The sequence below is a fragment of the Protomyctophum bolini genome (genome assembly GCF_963924005.1).
Source record: "Protomyctophum bolini genome assembly, chromosome: 4".
Taxonomy (NCBI): domain Eukaryota; kingdom Metazoa; phylum Chordata; class Actinopteri; order Myctophiformes; family Myctophidae; genus Protomyctophum; species Protomyctophum bolini.
Window position 1 is genome coordinate 17,526,582 of NC_137865.1, and position 21,701 is coordinate 17,548,282.

The following is a 21,701-nucleotide window of genomic DNA, read 5'->3' on the forward strand; positions in this document are numbered from 1 at the left end:
GTACAATAACATAATTGTGTGTGGGGGTGTGCGTGCACGTGCACAGTGTTAATTGGCAGATGAAAGAAGACCTCGAGGTCAGCACTAATCTTGACGTAGCAGCACCTCCCCCTCCGTTTGATTGAGTGGCTTCATGGAAGCACATCCCCCCTTAAAACACATCGCTTAATTAACATACGTTGACACACACACACACACACACACACATACAGTATGCACGCACGCACGCACGCACGCAGAATGGAGGACCCCCTCTAAAACGAGATGATGCATCTCAAGGGGCTATCCTTTAAATAAATAAAACTAAGCCCTGGTTTGGAACCAAACGTCTTACTCTATGAATGTACAGGATTTGTACACACTCAGAGTTATGGATGTCCATGGCCTAATGAATGAATGTCAAATTGAGGGTCCTTAAAATTAAAAGGTTTGAGAATCCCTGACTGCACTAGGGACTAGGGATATGGGACGATGTGAATATTTCATATCACGATTAAGGTCATTGAAGACTGCTGCGAAAAGTTTTAGTTTATTTTAAGAAAAAAATGCTAAAAAACAGCAGCCTGCAAGGACATTTCTGTCGAATCGATAGTGTGTAGTGTACAGTGGAATAAGAGCATACCAAATGTACTCTTTACATGTCCGTTTTATCAAGTAGGTTTAAGTGGTATTCAATTTTCAGCTCAACAAAAGCTAGTTCATTATCGTCCCATCCCTACTCGTGACAGCACCATACTGTAGTAGCCATTCAATGTATAGCATCGGCATTCTCTTCTTTGCTGCTAGCTAGAACACACGATTTCCATCGTCTCACATTTCTTTGGCTTGGCCATGAAATAATTTTCCGGCAGGATTATTACATTTATGGCCGGCAAATTGAAGTGGCAAGACAATTTAAAAAACAATTTCTCCCATGTTGCACACCCCTCCACTTCTGTAAGGGAAATAAATACTGTCAAGGAATGAGATTGGGTTACCATGGCGACTATACTGCGTGCGTGCGTGCGTGCGCGTGTGTGTGTGTGTGTGTGTGTGTGTGTGTGTGTGTGTTTGTGTGTGTGTGTGTGTGTGTGCGGGCGCACACACGCATGTGTAGTTTGGAAGCCTGGGCAATGTACATAAACTGCCCACGAGTCACATAACAATAGCTTGCATGACAAAGACCAAAGCCAAACAACTTGCCAAATACTGACTCTGTTTCGGCTATGTTTGTGTGGAGGAAAGGTGCCATGTGTATCCTTGAACTGTTAATCCTGTTATATTTGTCTCCCTGTCAAATGTATTGAAATTTGCGGATTCAAATAAAGAACTAAAATGTTTGTGTGTGTGTGTGTTGTCCAAGCCAGTGTTTGAAAGGCTTTCAATCAAATGATATGTTGACACCAGTCACAATTAAGGCTTGCAATCAAATTATATGTATGTGTATTTTCCCAGGTTATGCTTATCATGGGGATCAGTCAATCAATGGGAAAACAGAAATAGCTGTTTATACACTATACATTACTCCTGGCTGCATTCACTCCAATTTATATCAAATATTATATTTGGCGTCCAATTATGGGGCAGTTTGTCGGAGTGGCGACCGGGCGGAACTCAAAATGAAGTTGTCAGCCCACTGTCTCCTCGCAGCAGACAGTGGTCAGATTTTCACTCGCAGTCACGTTTATTCAATATTTCATTTGTGAAGTCGTGTTTACCAATAAGAAGGTGTGTGTGTGTGTGTGTGTGTGTGTGTGTGTGTGTGTGTGTGTGTGTGTGTGTGTGTGTGTGTGTGTGTGTGTGTGTGTGTGTGTGTGTGTGTGTGTGTGTGTGTGTGTGTGTGTGTGTGTGTGTGTGTGTGTGTGTGTGTGTGCATGTGCAGGGGGTGATGCAGGATGTGGAGGTACTGGTGATGCCACAGGGGTACATCTCACAGTGTCCAGACCTCAACAGAAGTGAGTATGGCATAAACCATTGTATATACTGTAGATACCTATACGTACACACACACATTCAGTTTATTATTTCATTCAGACATGCTTTTTGATATTTTTATGAAAAAGAAAAACACCTCCAAACCCGACCTGTCTGTGACATCATTATGAATAATGATTGTGCCACATTATACTAGATGGTTAAGAGAAAGGGCAAAGCAAATTGAGAGCTTAGTCATTCTCATAAATGTTTTGGTGTCTCAACATTCTGGGAGTGCTTTCATAAAAGTGTGCTTTAGCTGTAGACTGAATATGAACGATCCAAATCTCATTTCAACCTGACTCTAAATTATGTGCATAATTGTTAACTATGATGACGGTAGATATTGCAGTATATGTCAGGTTTTATAATTTATTATTATTGTAAAATAAACACCGTCAGTTCTTTTCTTTTCTGTATTCTGTGGCAGTTTAATATCTTTTCTCCCATAATGCAGCATGCCCAACCTGCAATGATTTCCATGGACTTGTGCAGAAGATCATGGAACTCCAGGATATTCTTGCCAAAACATCAAGCAAGGTACAGTAATGTCACGACAGAGATGATATTCCATGATCGTATTCTGAAGGAATACTCACAATGCTTTATGTTGTGATGGCAATCCAAAATAACAAGGGCATTGACTAATACTGGCTGATACTATAACTAGTTTAGGTTGTAGGTAGGCTGTAGCCCGAAACAAACAGTATTACAGTTTGACCGTGACAAACACACGAGTGGAATTAGCAGTGACTAGAAATTGAAATGAACGTGCACTTGTTGTAGAGCAAATATCATATTTGCTTCCATAGCAACAACTGCAACAAAAGGCTGGCAGGCATTTGACATTGGCTATAATTATTGTTGGAAGCTACTGGACACAGTTGCTGCTGTTGTTATTGTATTTTATATCCCAGTAGGAATTATTGCTTCCTACCACACCAATTCCTTTTCCTTTTCTTTTTTTCTTCTGGCCCTTGGGTATAGCTCAAATGATAGTTTCTTGTTGTGGCAGTGATTGTCACTGTCGGGTGTAAACCTTGTAGGCTACGTATAAAACGGTTCCTTTTATATTACATTTATTTAAACAAAAAACGAAAAAAATATATATATATGAAAAGAGCTTGTAGATCAGCTATTTTCACTATTTTTGTGGGATATTGTGTGTCTTGATCGGCTATTTTCACTTCTTTTGTGTGATTTGTGTGCGATTACTTGTACGAAGAAGCCTGGCATCAATTTTGGGAAAAACTGACATATGAAATATGAATGTAAATTGATGATAGAAGTGGCTCCCTCCTCTTCTTCTCTCCCCTCTTCTCGGTGTGGTTGGGGTGGAGCAGCTGTCCCGGGCGGAGGAGAAGATGAATGGGCTGGACGGCTGTTATTGTGAGAGAACCTGCAGCGTCAAGGGGGTCGTCTACCGAGAGGACGAGGGCTGGACAGATGGCTGCAGGAACTGCACATGCACGGTATGAGGGCTCTCTGCACGCACGCGGGCGTTAGGGATGGGCCGATAATCGCTATTATTGTTTATCGTGATAATAAAATGCTCACAATAATCGTATGAAATGGCTGTTTTATATACAGTACATTACGCCCACATATTTTGCTTACATTTATACCAAATGTATAGGCGGAACTCAATATGAAGTTGTCAGCCTGTTGTCTCCTCACAGACTGAAATGTCAGTTTTTCATGCTTTCATGATGATTAAAGTTTCTTTATTAGGAAAAAGACCCCTTGAGATGTATCATCTCGTTTTCGAGGGGCTCCCAACAGTTACATGTCACAACTTTTTTGTACATGTAAACAGTAAAACAAAACAAATTACATACACCTAACATGGACACAAAACACAAAACATTAAACATTGAAACCTTGAAAACCTTTACAACCTCATTACGGCTTTGAATCATCCCATAATATAATGTAGCATATGAAGATTCTATGTCCTATACAGTGAGTGCAAAAAATATAATTAAATAATGATAATAGTAATACAAAATTAAAAAAATTATAATAAAATAACGGAATAAACATGGTGATATAATGGCATATTTACTGAAAGCAAGAACATAAGACTTTGAAGTATGAAGACAATGCACTTTTGAAAACTGGGAATGATGAGATGGATCTAATGTTATTTGGCAAGGTATTCCAGTCTGACGGGGCTTTAAAGGAAAAGGCATATTTACCAAATTCAATACTGACCAAAGGAACATTAAAATAAACCTGAGTGGAGTGTCTGGTACGTTGTGTTGAAGGGATAGAAGTTAAATAACGTTTGAGGTAAATAGGATAATTGAAATAGATACATTTAAAAACCAGTTGAAGCCAGTGCATGTGTCTTCTTATATGTAAAGGTGTCCATTGAAGTCTTTCATACATTATGCAATGGTGTGTGAGAAAAGGACAGCCAAGGACAAATCGACAGAGTCTATTGTATGCAGTGTTAAGCGGCACAAGATCTGATTTTGAGGCATTTTGGTAAACCACATCACAATAGTCAAATAGTGGAAGTACTAATTGCAAAGCCAGTTTCTTACGTACACTGAGTGAAAAGCAGTTTCTGGATCTATATAAAGCATTTATTCCGAAGTTAACCTTTTTTAACACATGGTTAATGTGAGATTTGAAAGCAAGTTCTGGGTCCAACCATACGCCTAAATATTTAATGTTGTCAGCTTTTTGCAAAGTCGTGCCATCATTACTGGTTATAGTAAGGGAATCTGTTATGGATTTGAGTTTAGGACTAGTACCAAAGATCATAATAAAAGATTTTGACTTATTGAGCAGTAATTTATTATGTAGGAGCCAATTTTGTAATATGTTATAGTCGTATTGAAGAGAAGTTTGGATTTGTGCTAAATCAGAGTTAGATGTGTAGATGACCGTATCATCGGCATATAGCTGGGAGCAACAATGTCTAAAAATTGATGGCAGATTGTTCACATAAATAGAAAAAAGAAGGGGTCCTAAAGTTGACCCCTGGGGCACACCTTTAAGTTGAACCACCATATCAGATTTCTTCCCATGCATGACAACACACTGTTTTCTATTATGGAGGTATGAGTTGAACCACAGAATTGCATTTTGAGAGAGGCCAATCGCATGTAATTTATCCAAAAGAAGATATCGATCAACTAAATCAAACGCCTTGGTTAAATCAATAAATATGGCACCAGTGAGTAGACCTTTTTCTGCTGAAGAGTATACATCATTAGTAAGTTTAAGTAAGGCAGTTGTAGTGGAATGATTGGGCCTAAAACCAGATTGAAATTCCGAAAGAATGTTATTCGTATTGGTATATTGCGAAAGTTGGTTATATATCAATTTTTCAAAGACTTTGGCTGTAGAGCAAATAATTGAAATAGGTCTATAATTATCACAATTGAGTACATCACCACCTTTGTGAAGTGGTGTGATACGGGCACTTTTAAAGATAACAGGAAGCTCACATGTAGACAAGGAAAGATTAAATAAATCGGCAAGTGGATACATAATAATGTGGGCAGCTAATTTTAGAAATCTGTTTTCAACTCCATCCAGTCCAGCACCACCATCAATTTTTAATTCATTGATGACCTCCTGGACCTCAACAGGTGAAATTCTCCGAAAGTTAAACAGGCTAGTACACTGTGGACCATTATTGAAAGAACCAGGGGTAAGATATGTGTCATTTACTAGAGTGGAGCCGACAGAGGAAAAATGCTGATTGAAAGCCTGGGCAATTGATAATGAGTCATTTAATATTGTGTCATTGCATCTTATTTGATTGATATGATGCTTATCTGATGTATTCATAACCGATTTGATTTTTTTCCAAAATTGCTTGGGATTCTTAAAATCATTTGTGAGACTTTCTTTATAATAATTTGCTTCCGCATCTCTGGTTTTTGTCTTGCTCCTATTTCTAAGCTGCCTATAAGCTTCCCAATCAGCACCGCTCCTCGTCCGCCGAAATGTTGCCCACGCTTTGTCCCTTTGCCTGAAAAGCTGTATAAGTTCAGGACTGACCCACGGGAGATGTTGGCCCTTCACTTTCACTAATTTCCATGGTGCATGTTTGTCAACAATCAGGGTAAATTCTGAACAGAAAAAATCCCAGGCATCTTGAACATTAGGTATGAGTTGATATCTATCCCAATTTATCGCCAACAAATCATTAATAAAAATATCTACATTTATTTTTTTATATTGTCTGATTTTTATTGTTCTTGGGGGGGATTTGGGTAATTTAATTTTCCATACACAGTATATAATGGAGTGGTCACTAAAGCAGTCAGCTAACACACCTGATTTCAGAATTCTGTTAGGATGTGAAACGAGTATCCAGTCGAGCAGTGTCTGAGTAGTAGGTGTGATTCGTGTTGGTTCAGTGATTAGTTGAGTAAGATTTATATTGTTAATCATGTGTTTTTCTTTGGAGCAAGATCTGTGTAAATAGTTTTTATTGAAGTCACCCAAAACAATCAGTTCATTCCTGAAGGGAATGGAGTTGATAGTAGTAATGATACAGTTAAATGACTCAGCTGGTGCGGAGGGTGGCCTATATATGCTACCAATAGTTATGTACTTATTTTCGTGAAAATGTATCTTAACAAAGATACCTTCAAAATGTAGAGGGTCTACTGTGGGAGTGATTAACTCACTTATGAGATCAGTGGAAACATATATGGCCACGCCTCCTCCACTCTTGGAGCACCTGTCAGATCTATAGAGAACATAATTAGTGATGCTTAATCTATTATCTGGAATGTCACTGGTAAGCCATGTTTCAGAGAGTGTAATAATGTTAGGTTTATATAGAGCAACCCATGGCCTAAGTAGCACCATTTTATGTTCTAGACTCCGGATATTCACATGAATAACTTTTAATCCCTTGATATTATCCAGACTGATGATTAAAAACAATTGTCTCACTCTCACTGTTTAAACATAGATTAGGTAATGGATGGATCCAAGCCCAAGGTTTGTAGAGGTTACAAGGTTTACATGCTACAGACATAAAAAGTGATAAGTCATACCCAGACAAGACAAACAAGACAAACAGACGGCACAGGACAGACACAAAAGCAGGTGAACAACAGCAAAATAACAAATAACAGAAAAGAAAAAAACAAGACCAAGACAGGCCCATTAATCCGTGACCCCTTAGGCTCAAGGAATTAGGTGAATAGGCCAGAACCTCAAACCCACTGAGCCCCTGTCCGTTTCATAATGCACGCACGCACGTACGCACGCACGCACGCACGCAAACATGTAGCTCAGTGCAAAAGTCAAGAAAAACAAAAGGTAATATAAATAAATAAACAAAACAAAAGGCAGCGCTAAACTGAGAAGGTAGCTTCTCAAGCAAGATTATCATTTATGGAAGAAAAAAGAGGGGGGTAATAAAAAGAAACATAACTGTTAATAAAATAAACAATACCCTCAGTATAATTATACTAATAAACATTAGTAGTAATAGGAAAATGAAATAGATCACTACGTTGCACAGAATAACTAAGTGCTATATAAGAGAAAAGACTATTATGCCTCGTAGTAACATATTGGTGCTCAAAGCACTACACAGAAAAAGAAAAATACGTTTTGCAGCACTTTACGACACTATGTCACTGCTTTACGGCAATTGAAAATAGCTGGCGCTGCAGTGTTTTCCAGCAAACACACAGACCAGAGTCAGACCAGCATGCAAGACGCAAGCTGAGCAGCATAACAAAAACAAACAGCCACAGGATAAGGGCAAAAGCAAACGGATTCCATCGGTTAGTTCAAATGTCATCACTTACATATTAGAAGTGTCATCATCGATCATGAAGAGGAATCATCAGAAACTTAGGAGGTCTTCAGAATACTTAGTGGCGAGTGACAGGCTACAATTAGCCTGATAGGATCGTCTGGTAATCAGAGTTAGTAGCTGCGGGTCTCTGTCACCATAGAGCAGTAAACAAGGTCTTCATCACTTTCATCTTCAAAAGACATTGGCGCGAATGGAGGATTAGACGTTGGGCATGAAGAGAGCTTCGGCAACTTTGTGGTCTCGGAACAGCTCCTCCTTTCCATCCACGGTGACACTCAGGGTGCTTGGAAAACGTAATGAGTATCTTAAATTAAGTTCTCTGAGACGTTGTTTAACTGGGAGGAAGGCCTGGCGCCTCTTCATCAATTCAGCACTGTAGTCAGGATAAATTAGGACACGGGAACCATTGTAGAACAGCTCCTTTTTTTCACGAGCAAGGCGGAGGATCTTCACCTTATCCTGAAAGTGTTGTAACTTTATCAGGATAGGCCTCGGAGTGGTTCTGTCGTTCTGTCGGGAGAACGCCGGGTTACGATGAGCCTTTTCGATGGACAGTGGATTGGGGAAGTTCTCCTGCCCCAGGAGTTGAGGAATCAGGCCAGCCATGAACCCGATTGGGTCCTTAGCTTCAGCTCTTTCTGGGATTCTTAGGACACGAAGGTTCAAGGACCTGCTCCTATTTTCCAGGTCATCGATCTTCGACATCAGGTAGGCATTGTCTTTCTCAAGTTGTAACATCCGAGTGGTGAGATCATTCACATTATCTTCATTAGCTCCAACACGCTGCTCCATATGTTGCACATGGTCTCCTAGTGTGGATAAGGAGTTCTGGATGCCCTGCAGCGAGCGCAGAATAGGCTCTACTTTGGTGTCAAAGTGAGCAATCATTTCAGTTTTTAACTGCTGCACAATGGCCTGAGATAAGGCATTCACCATGGCTTCATCCATTGTTTGAGGCGTCGGCTTGAGGTTGGCAGTAGAAAGCAACAAACAGTCCTCCTTTCAAGCAGAGTTGGTAGACTTTTAGTAGTTTAAAGCTACAGACTATAGATGAGGTTTGCAAAGTTTATAGCCGGCTACAGTTTTTCAAATGAAAGAGTCAAACAGACAGGAGCTCAGACCCAGCCTACTCACTCAGCGGCCATCTTGGACTGAAGTGATTTCATGTTTCAGTCACGTTTATTCTGTGTGTGTGTGTGTGTGTGTGTGTGTGTGTGTGTGTGTGTGTGTGTGTGTGTGTGTGTGTGTGTGTGTGTGTGTGTGTGTGTGTGTGTGTGTGTGTGTGTGTGTGTGTGTGTGTGTGTGTGTGTGTGTGTGTGAAAAAGAAAGAGAGCTTTTGTATTAAACAGTCAAGGTCTTTTAATTCAAAGCTAGATTTCTGTTTGCCATTGACTGTCATTGATGTTTTTAATTAATTTCTTGTGCTGCACTGCAACTTTTATTTTTCTCTTTTTTCCTTTGAGCTCATTCTCATTTTTTATCTTTCTTTTCATTTTTATTAGCAATTAATTTAATAGCCAATTTGAATTGTATTCAAAATGGGTTTCGTTTTTGCGCTTTATCTTAATTGTCTTAATGCTTTGCACGTAGTGCACTTTGAACTCACTCACTGTTGAAATTCAAACTTGCGTTGCCTTATTTTGTTTTTTAATTATTTATTTAACTCATTCTGGACGGGAACGCCTTTTGGTGTTTTAACTAAGCATTATGTTATACTTTAGCTATTGAAAAATAGCAGGTCTACAAGCTCATAGCGCTGAGAGCTTGTATGTCTGCTATTTTTGAAAAATCTTAAAAATGCGGCACAAATCTTTGAATATATATATTCTTTCAGAGCGAACGTTTTTTAAACAGAGACTAAGCAAATCAGAAAATAAAGCGTATGGTAGAGATAGATGATGTGTACAACATTGGTAAAGTACAATACAATTTAAAACGCTAAGGAAGACATAGGAGAGTATATGAACTGTGAGCAATTATTAAAATAAAAACAAACAAAAAAGAGTAAGAAGTAAGAAGTAAGAATTTCAGTCATTCTTGTGTTGCCTTATAACAGTGGTTCTCAAAGTGGGGTCCATTCTGATTGGTCATTCACAGAATTCAGCGGTGTGTTATTTCGGAATAATAACCGCTGAGCTCAATAACAGACCACTGTAATCAAAGCCTCAGAGCACCTGCTGTGTTGTTTGGTGTTGTGCCGTATCCAACACGACAGCCATGTAAACAAAATGCCATTCATAGCTAAACATTTTTTTTTCTCTTTACATTTGAAGCGAGAAATACACAATGCAATAACATGTATTCTATTTCATCAACACTTCCTGTTGTTTTCCGAGGCGACACTGCACTTTACGCACCGTGACCTGGCATAAATTAATGGACTACTTCCATTACCGTAAAAATTCAATCCTTAATTTTGTTACTTTTGGGTCAATGTATTATTTCCTCAGCCGTGGGATAATTAATGGCGAGCCAGTCATTGTTGAGATGTAAACCACTTCAGGATGATTAGATCCCGACACAAAGCCGTCGTCCTTACATAACTTCTACAACAGTTGGAGTGGTTGTGTTTGGTCACCCTGCACTTGCGCGTCTGGCTTGACAAGACTGAGTGACAAGCACGTGGTATACACTATACAGCCTGAAAGGTCAACATTGAATTTCTCCCCTGAGCAAGAAGCTTTGTGGTAAAGCATTACAGCAGCTAAGGGTAGAACATGAAAGTTACAGTGCAGCTTATACTTTGGCAAAAAAAAAAAGAAGATATACAAGCTCATAGCACTTCACTTCGTGCCATGCTATTGCTATGGGCTTGTGGATCTGTTATTTTTTTTAAATCTTGAAATGTTTTGCAAATCTTAATATATCAACATAAGGTTTTCAGAAAACTGATTTAGAAAACATTTTTAGAATCAGCCCCAGGTCTTAATGGGACAATGTTGAGTACTTCTCCCACCACTGGTGTCTAGGAAACCAGGGACAACAGTACAGGAGCCCCATTGTCCATGTCTTACATTCTCATTACTCCCTGGGGTCTGCAGGCTGTTGCCCCAGTTACCCAAGAAAAGACACAGTAACAGAGGCATCCACGGCAACCCACAGTCACACCATTCAACGGCAGTACATAGCAGTTAGCACGGACACAATCCTGCTTTTCTCTCTCCACCACAAGTGTGAATAATTGTGAAAAGGAGAGTGAATGTCCGATTTGTACTTCGTCGTACGATGTGCCCGGAAATAACCAATCTACAAGCTCGCAATGCATCACTTACGCGACGCATTGTGAGCTTGTAGATCGGGGCTATTTTCAGCACCTGACACGGTTGTATAAATTAAGCATTGGAAATGATTGAGCTACGTGAGCCAGTAACGTGAGCCAATAGGTTACATCAGGAGTGGTAACACACAGCAGTGTCCTCCCGGTGGGGGCTCCTCACTGGCAGCTGATACCCAGTAGGATACCAATAGCTGTGGCAACTCTGAAATATGCGGTGAGGGTTAAATGGGATAGTGAATAAATGTGGAGAGAAAAAAAGAAAAATATATATAATAATTAGATCATTGATTAATAATCAAAATAATCCAATGTAGTTTGTTGTTTAGTCAAAATGTCTTTGTTAATACTTTTCAATGGTTCAATATTTACATATAAAGCCCTCACACAGACGTAACTACTTTCACTTAAAATGACAACGCATCACAACGTTTTGTGAACTTGTAGAACGGCTATTTGTAGGTTTCGGATGACGAAGTAGGACATGATTCTTGAAAAAGTTGAAATGTGGAGATACAAGGTTTCCACCTGACAGACGATATCTCTCACCACATCGCGTCTAATTGCTCTTGACAGATGATAATTATCATGTGCGATTCGTTCCGTCTGCTCATCCGAACGAAACCGCCACGCTTCGCAATTAGGACATTAGATGGGATGTGTTCTTTAACTTATGTGTGGCAATTAGCAGCGACCTTTCATATCTAAAGGTCACGGAATAAGATGTTACCAATTACGCGGTTTCCGTAGATGTTACTGTCGCCATGCCTTCATTCACAGACGTTATAATAAGCACAACCCCAGGTGGCACAAGATGGCATATTGATGATGTCAGACGGAATGATGATTAATGATTAATGTGTATTTTCAGAAACTTAATGGGCCAATTCTCCCCTTTAGTCTTATTTTAATGATGTTTGGGAGACAAAAAACACTTTCCTCTGGTTTTTGTGGGTAATATGTGTTTTTAGATATTTCAGTATTTCAAATTGTCCATGATGTCATGGACACTGGGGCACACTTACTTGCTGGACTACATGTTGTCTCGGTAAGACAGCCCTCCCCCTATCCACAAGGAGGAGCAGTGGACCAAAGCATTATGGGAATTGTAGTCCAGGAAGGAAGTGAGCCCATGCAGTGTCCATGACATCATGGGGACACTTTGAAATCCTGAAATATCTACACACAAAAAACACACACACAAATATAAATATTTTCACTCTAGTCTACATCAAACATCTTTGCTAACAAATTGCAGAGATTGTAGATCAGAAATGTTTGGCTAATGTTCTCCTCAGAATAGGAATGCTAGGCTGGGGTTCAAGTGGTTAATGTACTGTAGTAACTCTGAGGGCCACAGGTCCCGGAACCGCCTGTCAAAGACCCCTGCCACTACTGTGATTGACTGACGGGTGAGAAATATAACCTGCTCTCCTACTGTACATTGTGATCAAGCTGTGTGTGTGTGTGTGTGTGTGTGTGTGTGTGTGTGTGTGTGTGTGTGTGTGTGTGTGTGTGTGTGTGTGTGTGTGTCCTGTTCCCTCAGAACGGCAGTGCTCAGTGTGAGGCCATCTCCTGCCCTCCCCCACAGTGCACGGCGGGCACACAGCCTGCCTACATGAAGGGTGCCTGCTGCAAGGAGTGCCAGCGTGAGTGTGTTGCACCCCTTCACTCTCTCACACTGCCTCCTACCCATATCCCTGAGTGTGTTGCACCCCTTCACTCTCTCACACTGCCTCCTACCCTTATCCCTAAACCCTTCACTCTCTTACACTGCCTCCTACCCTTATCCCTAAACCTTTCACTCTCTTACACTGCCTCCTACCCTTATCCCTAAACCCTTCACTCTCTTACACTGCCTCCTACCCTTATCCCTAAACCCTTCACTCTCTCACACTGCCTCCTACCCTTATCCCTTATCCCTAAACCCTTCACTCTCTTACACTGCCTCCTACCCTTATCCCTAAACCCTTCACTCTCTCACACTGCCTCCTACCCTTATCCCTAAACCCTTCACTCTCTTACACTGCCTCCTACCCTTATCCCTTATCCCTTATTTGCCATTTTTTTTAAATAGTTCAACTAGCCGATCTACATCTACACGTTGTGAGCTTGTAGACCAGCTATTTGAACTATTTTAAAATGTTTTTTAAATGGTAATTTATTTTAGGGATAAGGGTTAAGGGGTGGTGCAAGATATAGCCCTTAATATGTGCACTACTCCAGCTCACAGTCAGGCATTTAAAGACCTATAGCGAAAATCAGTTTTTCACACTTTTAGACCATATCCGTGGTCATCATTGTCTAATGGATGCCAAAACAATGGGAATATTTGCATTTTTGTGTATCTTTATATCAAAAGTCCCTAAATATCCTATTTTAATTACTTCCTTTGAATGAAATCGTGATGCGTGATGACGTGTCGAGTGTCAAATGAATCTTGATTTAATTCACCTTTATTATTCCCATTGCTGCGCGTCCGTCCAAACACAGCTGCTTCTGATTACAGAACAACTCCGTTTTTAATCCCATTCAAGATGACATCCAGACAGTGTATTAATCGTTTTAAACTTAATCATCGTGCTACAATATGCATCTGAAAACATTATAGGTTAGAAATAAGCCACAAGCTTTGCCTCTAAGGTGTAGAGGAGTAGAAGTAAAAGTATAGAAAATCAGAAGTACTCCAGTAAAGTAAATAATAACAGAAAAGTGTACTTTAAGTAGTATTTAAAATTCAGCCATAGCCACTTTCACAAAATGTGGCCAAATGTGCTGACCTCATCACATTTGTGACGACTGCTATGGCCTTTTTAAGCCCAAGGAGTGTTTTTTGTGCAAAACTAATGCTTGGAATGGATTCAGAATCATGAAAACCCCCTAGTTTGACCCCTAGTTTGGCCATAGACTTCTAGTTTGGCCATAGCCATCACATTTGGGATGACGGCTATGTTCATTTTTAGCCCAAGGAGTGATTTTCGTGCACAACTAATGCTTGGAATGGATTCAGAATCATGAAAACCCCATAGTTTGACACGTCACTGAAAGCATAATGAAATGTAGAACATTTTGCCTTATAATGGTTGTATGGTACCCCAACTTTCAGCAGCTGTCAAAGATTCCCCTAGGGTGGTTGAATAGAAACCAATGTGGGATATGTTAGTAGACACTTTACAAACACGTTGGTGAAGAAAATTCTTGGTAAGAAATGTGTTCCCAGATTTTATTAATATCCTCTGACTATGGGAGCGCAGGCACCTCACACACGCAGACGTCGGGTTCACCCCGAGGAGAAATTGAAGAAGGAAATAAAGCATTTCCTTATAAGGCTTTCTTAACCCATTTTGGGCGGGAACCAATTTTGGTGTTGGTGCATTATGTTATGCATTAGCTATTGAAAAATAGCAGATCTACAAGCTCATAGTGCACCACTGAGTGGCGCGCTACGAGCTTGTAGGTCTGCTATATTTTTTTAAATCGAAGAACCACTGACAGAAACATAGCTTTTTCAGAAAACTGTCAGGATGTAGAAGACATTTTTAGAATCTGATCTCAGGTCAGAATGGGTTAAGGCCATGCTCTCCCTCTGATGCTGTGCAGCATAATGCAGACCGTAAGGTTGTTTGGTTTTGGTCTCACTCATCAATAGCTGTTGTGCGTTGACTATGTTCTCGGCAGATGAATAATTCTGTTTCATCACATATCCACATTTTTGATAGAATTCAGTTTTTCCCCAGTCCTGCACACGCACGCATGCACGCACGCACGCACACACACACGCACGCACGCACGCACAGTGTGGACTCTTATTACCCTGCTTATCCCATGACTCCTCTCAATTTCCCTCTATTCACCTCCAAAGTGATTTTCGCAGCTGGATATTAGCTTTACTCACCTCCTGTTTTGACTGAAGTTGCCCACAAAAGGGGCTGATATATTTGTTTTTGTTGATTTATTCCCAAAAGTAATAAAAGTGGACTGTTGCTTGAGAACACCATGTAGGCTGGGAAGCAGTGTTGTTTTTGGCAGCACATTTCTATTTTAGTTTTAGTCATAGTCTCTTGAATAGTTTTCATTTAGTTTTAGTCACATTTTAGTCACCTGGAATGTTTAAGTCTTAGTTTAGTTTTAGTCGACTAAGTATCACAAGATGTTAGTCGACTAAAATGTATTTTGGTGGGCCTTGATGCCATCGTAATGGTAGATTTTACACACAATAGCCGATCTACAAGCTCACAACACGTCGCTTTGTGAGCTTGTATAGCTGCTATTTTCAGCATGCAACCAAGTGTAAAATGACTTATACTGGATCTCTTGTCTACTAGTCCCTGTCTAACATTTTAGTCAAATTTTTATTTGTTGACAAAATTGACACAATTCATGTTTTTGTCATCATGGCTTAGTTCTTATTTAGTTTTTATGTAGTTTTTGTCTGTGGAACAAGGTAGTCAACTAACATTTTTTGTCATAGTATATATTAGTTGACAAAATCAACACTGCTGGGAAGCTAGTTCTAGCAGATTGATTAACGTTCCTTCTAATATTTGCTTTCAATGATATGAGCTCCCTCCCATTGGTTAAATGATATGAGCTCCTCCCATTGGTTAAATTATATGAGCTCCCTCCCATTGGTTAAATGATATGAGCTCCCTCCCATTGGTTAAATGATATGAGCTCCCTCCCATTGGTTAAATGATATGAGCTCCCTCCCATTGGTGAAATGATATGAGCTCCCTCCCATTGGTTCAATAATTGTTTCACGTATCAGCCTATAACATGTCAGCGTTTCCCAAAAGGGGTCACGGCCCACCCATCTGACCTTAACATGGCAGCTGTGTATAGTGGGCCACATAATATTTTCAGAGCATGTTTATTGCATGATCAATCAATTGATTGTGTCCCCGGCCCCTACTAATGTAGTACGTATATATACAGTACTTTACTTCATCTTAACGGCCCACACAGGTTGGGAATGGCTGGCAATTGGCATATGTATTTGTAGCACCAGTCCACCCACCATGCAGGACATCTTGTGTGAACTGGATTCAGCTCAGAACTTGCATCACTGCATACATCCTCCCACGCACACGCACGCACGCACACACGCAGTCACGCATACACGCACACACACGGCTGCTGTGGCTGGTTTGATCGGACCTAGTGAGGTTCTTCACATTTCCATCCAGGTGTCACTTTGGCTCTATAGGCATCACATGCACGCTAATCTGCTTTTGTTGACATCGTTTAAGCTTCATCCATACGATGGGTCACCCATCAGTGATGATGGGTATGACTCATAAGCTGTTATGTTGCATACACATGCCTCTTGTTATACACACATAACAAGAGGCAGGGTGATGTAACTACTTGAGCTCTAGCCATATCCATATATATTCCTGGGGGAACGTTGGCCTAAAATAGCCGATCAGGAAGAGATGGTGTAGTAGAGAGCAAGAAGAGGCCATAAAGTACAGTGCCAACTCAGATCCAGCCATCCAGGTTTTCGAAGTATAGAATAGAATACTTTATTGGCAAACATCTAAAGCAGGTGTTGGCAACTTTGATGATAGAAAGGGCCACTAGTATATTTCCACACTCACTCCAGAGGGCCACATTGGATATACTGTCAGGCAGAAAACTCTTATCTCTGTATTGTCATTCAATGTCACACAAATGGTGTAAAAATAGCTGATCTACTATCTCAAAACGCTTCGCAGTGTGTCTTCGGCTACTTTGCTTTGACATTTATTTATTTATTATTTATTATTAATTTTTGTCTGAATTGGAATACTTAAAAGTAACATTTTTATTCAATTTCAAATGCATTTAGTTATACTTATGTTAACTTTATTAACTTAAACTAAATACAAATTCATTGGACGTAAAAAAACAATAACGTTTGAATACTAGTCATTACTAGTATAGACTGAAGCAATTAAAGTGGGTCATGTTTGCATGTTTGGAATTGTAACAGCTGAAATCAATAATATATCAGTTTTCCGATATTCTGCAGGACGCATTAAGTGAAGGTGAGGGGCGGGCACATGTGGTTACTGGGCTGCCAGTTGGCCATGTATACATTATCACCAATATAAGCTCCTTAATGAATTAAACACCTACAGTATACACGCCAAAGCTTATTTCCATTGTTGGTTTCTATTGTGATACGTAGAGGGTCTTAAGTATTCCAAAGGATTGGCGTGCTCAACTAACTCACACGACTTGGATTAATTACAGGAGAAATTGATGTAGATTTATGGGATCGCCTGGCCCTTCATTTTTCTATTGGTGTAAAGGAGTAAATGAGTGGGTCTTACGTATACCCTGAGAAGTGAATCCTTGGGGCGTTTTCCACTGTCCGTGTGCCTGTCTCGTCGTCGTTCAGCAACGGAGCTGCTCTATCTGTGTCTGGTATCTAACCCCCTACGCCCCCCCCCCCACGCTCATACACACATTCACACACAAACACCCTGTTGCCGTTCGTTCTAATCACCCCGGTACAGGCCATGGGATTTAATTAGTTTTCTTTTCTTTTGGGGTAATAACCTTTCATTCAGTGGATGAATAACCTTGGGGTGTTGTGAATACGTGAATGTTATTGACTGTTCTCTGTGGACGCTACTGTGGTATTTGGAAACTGTGGACTGGAGTTTGTCTGCAGTTACATTTATAAATACAAATAAAAGAGTTAAGAAAACGTCCATACAAGTTAATCATTATTATAATAATAATAATAATAATAACTTAAATTTATATAGCACCTTTCAAGAAAGCCAAGGACACTTTACAAAGTTATAAAAGACATAAGCAGGCACAAAAATGGTGCAGAGAATATTACTGTATGTTGTCAAAGCTGATGTGTAGGTGCAAATATTGGCTGCAGTGCAAAATAGTGCAGATTACGGTGTAAAGTGCAACAGGTAAATACATGGGTGATTATGTGCAGACATGTCATGTGCAGCCAGGTTCAGTGCCTGTTCAGCAGCCCTGTCTGTTTGTGTCAATATTTGATACTGCAGCATTGCCTGTCCTGACAGTTGCAGCGTTGAAGAGATTGACAATGGACTGGGGCTATGGGGTGGTTATTGTACTTAATAATCCGTTTTGCCTTGGCCTCCACACTGCCTGGCGTACACTATGTCCTGGAGGGAGGGAGGGAGGCTGTAACCACCCTGCTCCGAGGTGGATGGGAGGGAGGTGGAGTTCCCATACAGTAGCAGCTGGCGATGCAAAGTCAGGATTCTTTTTAACGGTGCTGCTGTGTGGAGCGGATGCTCATCCGCCTGAGGCTGTATGTATACAGACATTGTGGTGTTGGGCCTTTAGGGCTGTGGTGCACGGCATGGCCGCAATGTGAAATTCCTCTGGAGAACCAAGGAATGTCACTAAATACGATTCCATCGTCACGTTAATGGGACCTCTCTCTAGGCCACTTTGTCATCAAACGTTTTTGTAAAAATTAGCCTGAATGGCTTGTTTATGCTCTGGTCAGGGAGCTTGGACACTTGATGGCATTTAGACTTTATATAAGGTTGATGGTTGCACAGACAGACATGGTGGTTGATGAGTGAATGGTATCTGAAATACAGTAACAGAAATACATTGGGATATTAGAAAAATGAAAGAACTGTAGGTAACTGCGGAGAATAAATGCGGTAAATGCGGAAGTGCAACCGAGCGCTCAATGTTAAACCCCAGCTGCACGGGGTTACCTCGTGATAAATGCAGGGTCCCGCCTGCAGTTCCAGCTTTCACCACTACATCTCGCAGCTTCAACGTTGGCAAGGCTTTCTGGGGGCTTGCATAGTACCCAAGAGGCCAATAGCAAGAGGGGCCAACTTTTCATTGCTTCCCGTATCTGCGTGAGGTGGGCGGTAACATTATTAGGAGACAGGAAGAATGTTTGAGTCTATTCATTTCCAATGGGAGAATGAACGTTAACACAGCTTATGAACCATTCCTTAACTCCTTAAAATTGTCACTGAACTAAATACTGGACCAAATCATCACAAGTAACACAATATTTACAAGATATTCATACTAAAATGGCTTATTTTCGCGAGACAAATCATTAGAAAATCTACTTTGTTATTGACCTTTCTTTATCCCAGCAACAAACTCTCGCGATATTTGAGATGAGTCCGTTAGCCTCTCTCTGTCCATCTGCAACACATAGGGGACCCTGGCCCCATATTTAAGATGACAATATGTGAATATTATAACGTGAAATGATTTGAATGGACATATTAATTAGTTTTAAACATATGTTAGTTTTAAAGTAAGTCACTTGTGTCTAAGTAAAGTCCAAGTCAACTGCATCAACCTCTGGGTTTGATGTGAGTCCCTGCATATGGGTCCAACAGCCCCTGTGCCTGACTGTAACGGTCCGTTTGGTTCCTAACTATCAATCCTTTTAGCTGGGGACCTGCTGAAACCGGCTGTCTCATTCGTCATTGAAAATCAGGCCCATCACACATCATACTTGATGATGATGTGTGGCTAACCATGCAGTGGCGCGTGTGTACAGGGAGTAGAGGAGAGGGCTCGGCACACAGCCCTGAGGCGCGTGTGTACAGGGAGTAGAGGAGAGGGCTCGGCACACAGCCCTGAGGCGTGTGTACAGGGAGTAGAGGAGAGGGCTCGGCACACAGCCCTGAGGCGCGGCCATGTGTTGTTGAAGGTCAGTGGTTGTGGCATGTTGCTGCCCGTTCACAACCACCTGCCCTGGCGACGGCCCGACAGGATGTCCAGAATCCAGCTGCACATGGTTGGGTGAGGGCCCAGATCCTGAGATTGGTGTCAAACATGGCAGGAACTATTGTGCTGAACACTGAGCTGTAGACTACAAAACACTTGCAACAGTTGCTCTCCTCCAGGCGAGAAAGAGGGGTGTGTACTGTGGACAGCCATGGCCTCAATATAAAATATGAGGAAAGATTGATTCAATACTTTGTTAACAGTTTGCAAATAGTTGGTAAAAAGGTAACACAAAAAGCCCTAGCAGCTTGTTGTCTCCACCAGGCCGAAGGCATGAGGAGAGAGTATGTTTGTCTCCACCAGGCCGAAGGCATGGGGAGAGAGTATGTTTGTCTCCACCAGGCCGAAGGCATGGGGAGAGAGTATGTTTGTCTCCACCAGGCCGAAGGCATGGGGAGAGAGTATGTTTGTCTCCACCAGGCCGAAGGCATGGGGAGAGAGTATGTTTTATTGTCTCCACCAGGCCGAAGGCATGGGGAGAGAGTATGTTTTGCACTCACTCCGTCCGTGCGTGTGTCCGTCCGTCATTCCTTCCGTCCGTCCTTCCGTCCGTCCGTCCGTCCGTCCTTCCGTCCGTCCTTCCGTCCGTCCGTTACCAGCAAATCTCCGGCACCGTTGGCCCGTTGACCCGAAACTTTGCACACACACTCCCTGAATGCCAACGACAAACCTCTGCCCCAAATATTCCTCAACGGCCTGTTGTAGCGCCACCATGAGGCCGATTTAGGCAAAACACATTTATGTAGATTACTCGTACACATTTTATCCATAAATCACACAATTCGGTATACATTATCTCCATAGTCATGTGATCAACACGGATCTGTACCATTTCCCGTCTTCCATCCTGATTGGCTACCAAAGCTCACATGATTGGTCCGTTTCGAACAAAATGCCACAAATCACAAACGCAGTGTGCAATTTCCATGAGATTATACACGCACATTTCCACTAGGCCGCGGACGCCACACCACTCATTTTGTTCCAAATCAGCCTCACGGTGGCGCTATAACAGGGCAATTCCTGTTTTTACCTATAACTGCATCGATCTGTATACAACTTATGTATAAGCGCACTCCCTAGAGGCCATGGAAAAACATTGTCCCTGCATCCCTCCACATCTGCCGGTTATAGCGCCACAATGAGGCTGATTTCTGCAAAACACATTGTTTATGTTAGTCGCACAGATTTCATCCAAATCTCACGCAAATAGGTACATCTCTGTAGTCATGTGATCAAGAGTTTTGCACATGTCCTGCTCATCCAGAATTCTATCCTCAGAGATGCTATGAGTGATCTGGCTCTGCATTTCCTCAACAAAATGACGAAAATTCAACCCCACAAAAACATTTATATTACTCCTAAACATTTTGCCAAACATCACACACACTCCTATATCCTCCTGGTGGAGACCTGTGCCCAGAAGGGATGTACAGTATATTCGAAGGTGTTAAAATATTTAATAATTTTACAGTGGTCTCCTTTTGCTTTTTTGGAAACCCTATAGGACTCTCCGCTTTTCTGTGTGGCTATTGTAACGTCAGTAGTGTACATCCTGGGCTATATCTTGTGCTATGCTTTATCCACAAGTAATAAACACTTAATGTTAATGGTATCTTGCGGCCACACAACCCACTATTCATTTTGCCAACTCCTATATTTGTGGGTGGAGGCGTGTGTGTAGGCGTGTTGATGCGCTTTCCCTATATTTGCTATTTGCTATATTTGCTGTGTTGGTTGCAGAGTGGATGGCAGATAGTCAGATACTGGACACACAAAACAACCCTCTAATATAAATGTATTCCAAGGCAGCACGTGTTGCTCTTCCATAAGGCAAGATCCAGGGCATAATGGATTATGGATAATGGATCTCTTAAAGGCAATGGCACCTGGCACACTGATTGGTTTAAG

The 21,701-nt window shown here is 41.2% G+C and overlaps 1 protein-coding gene across 1 annotated transcript in view; it reads left to right on the forward strand.

The window, feature by feature from the left end:
- Positions 1–21,701, forward strand: part of nell2a (neural EGFL like 2a) — a 167,530-nt gene that overhangs the window by 27,980 nt on the left and 117,849 nt on the right. Inside the window, exons 6-9 of the mRNA XM_080760945.1 lie at positions 1,862–1,934; positions 2,411–2,493; positions 3,297–3,425; positions 12,580–12,682. Coding sequence (XP_080617071.1) covers positions 1,862–1,934; positions 2,411–2,493; positions 3,297–3,425; positions 12,580–12,682 — 388 coding nt within the window. The remainder of the gene's footprint in view (positions 1–1,861; positions 1,935–2,410; positions 2,494–3,296; positions 3,426–12,579; positions 12,683–21,701) is intronic.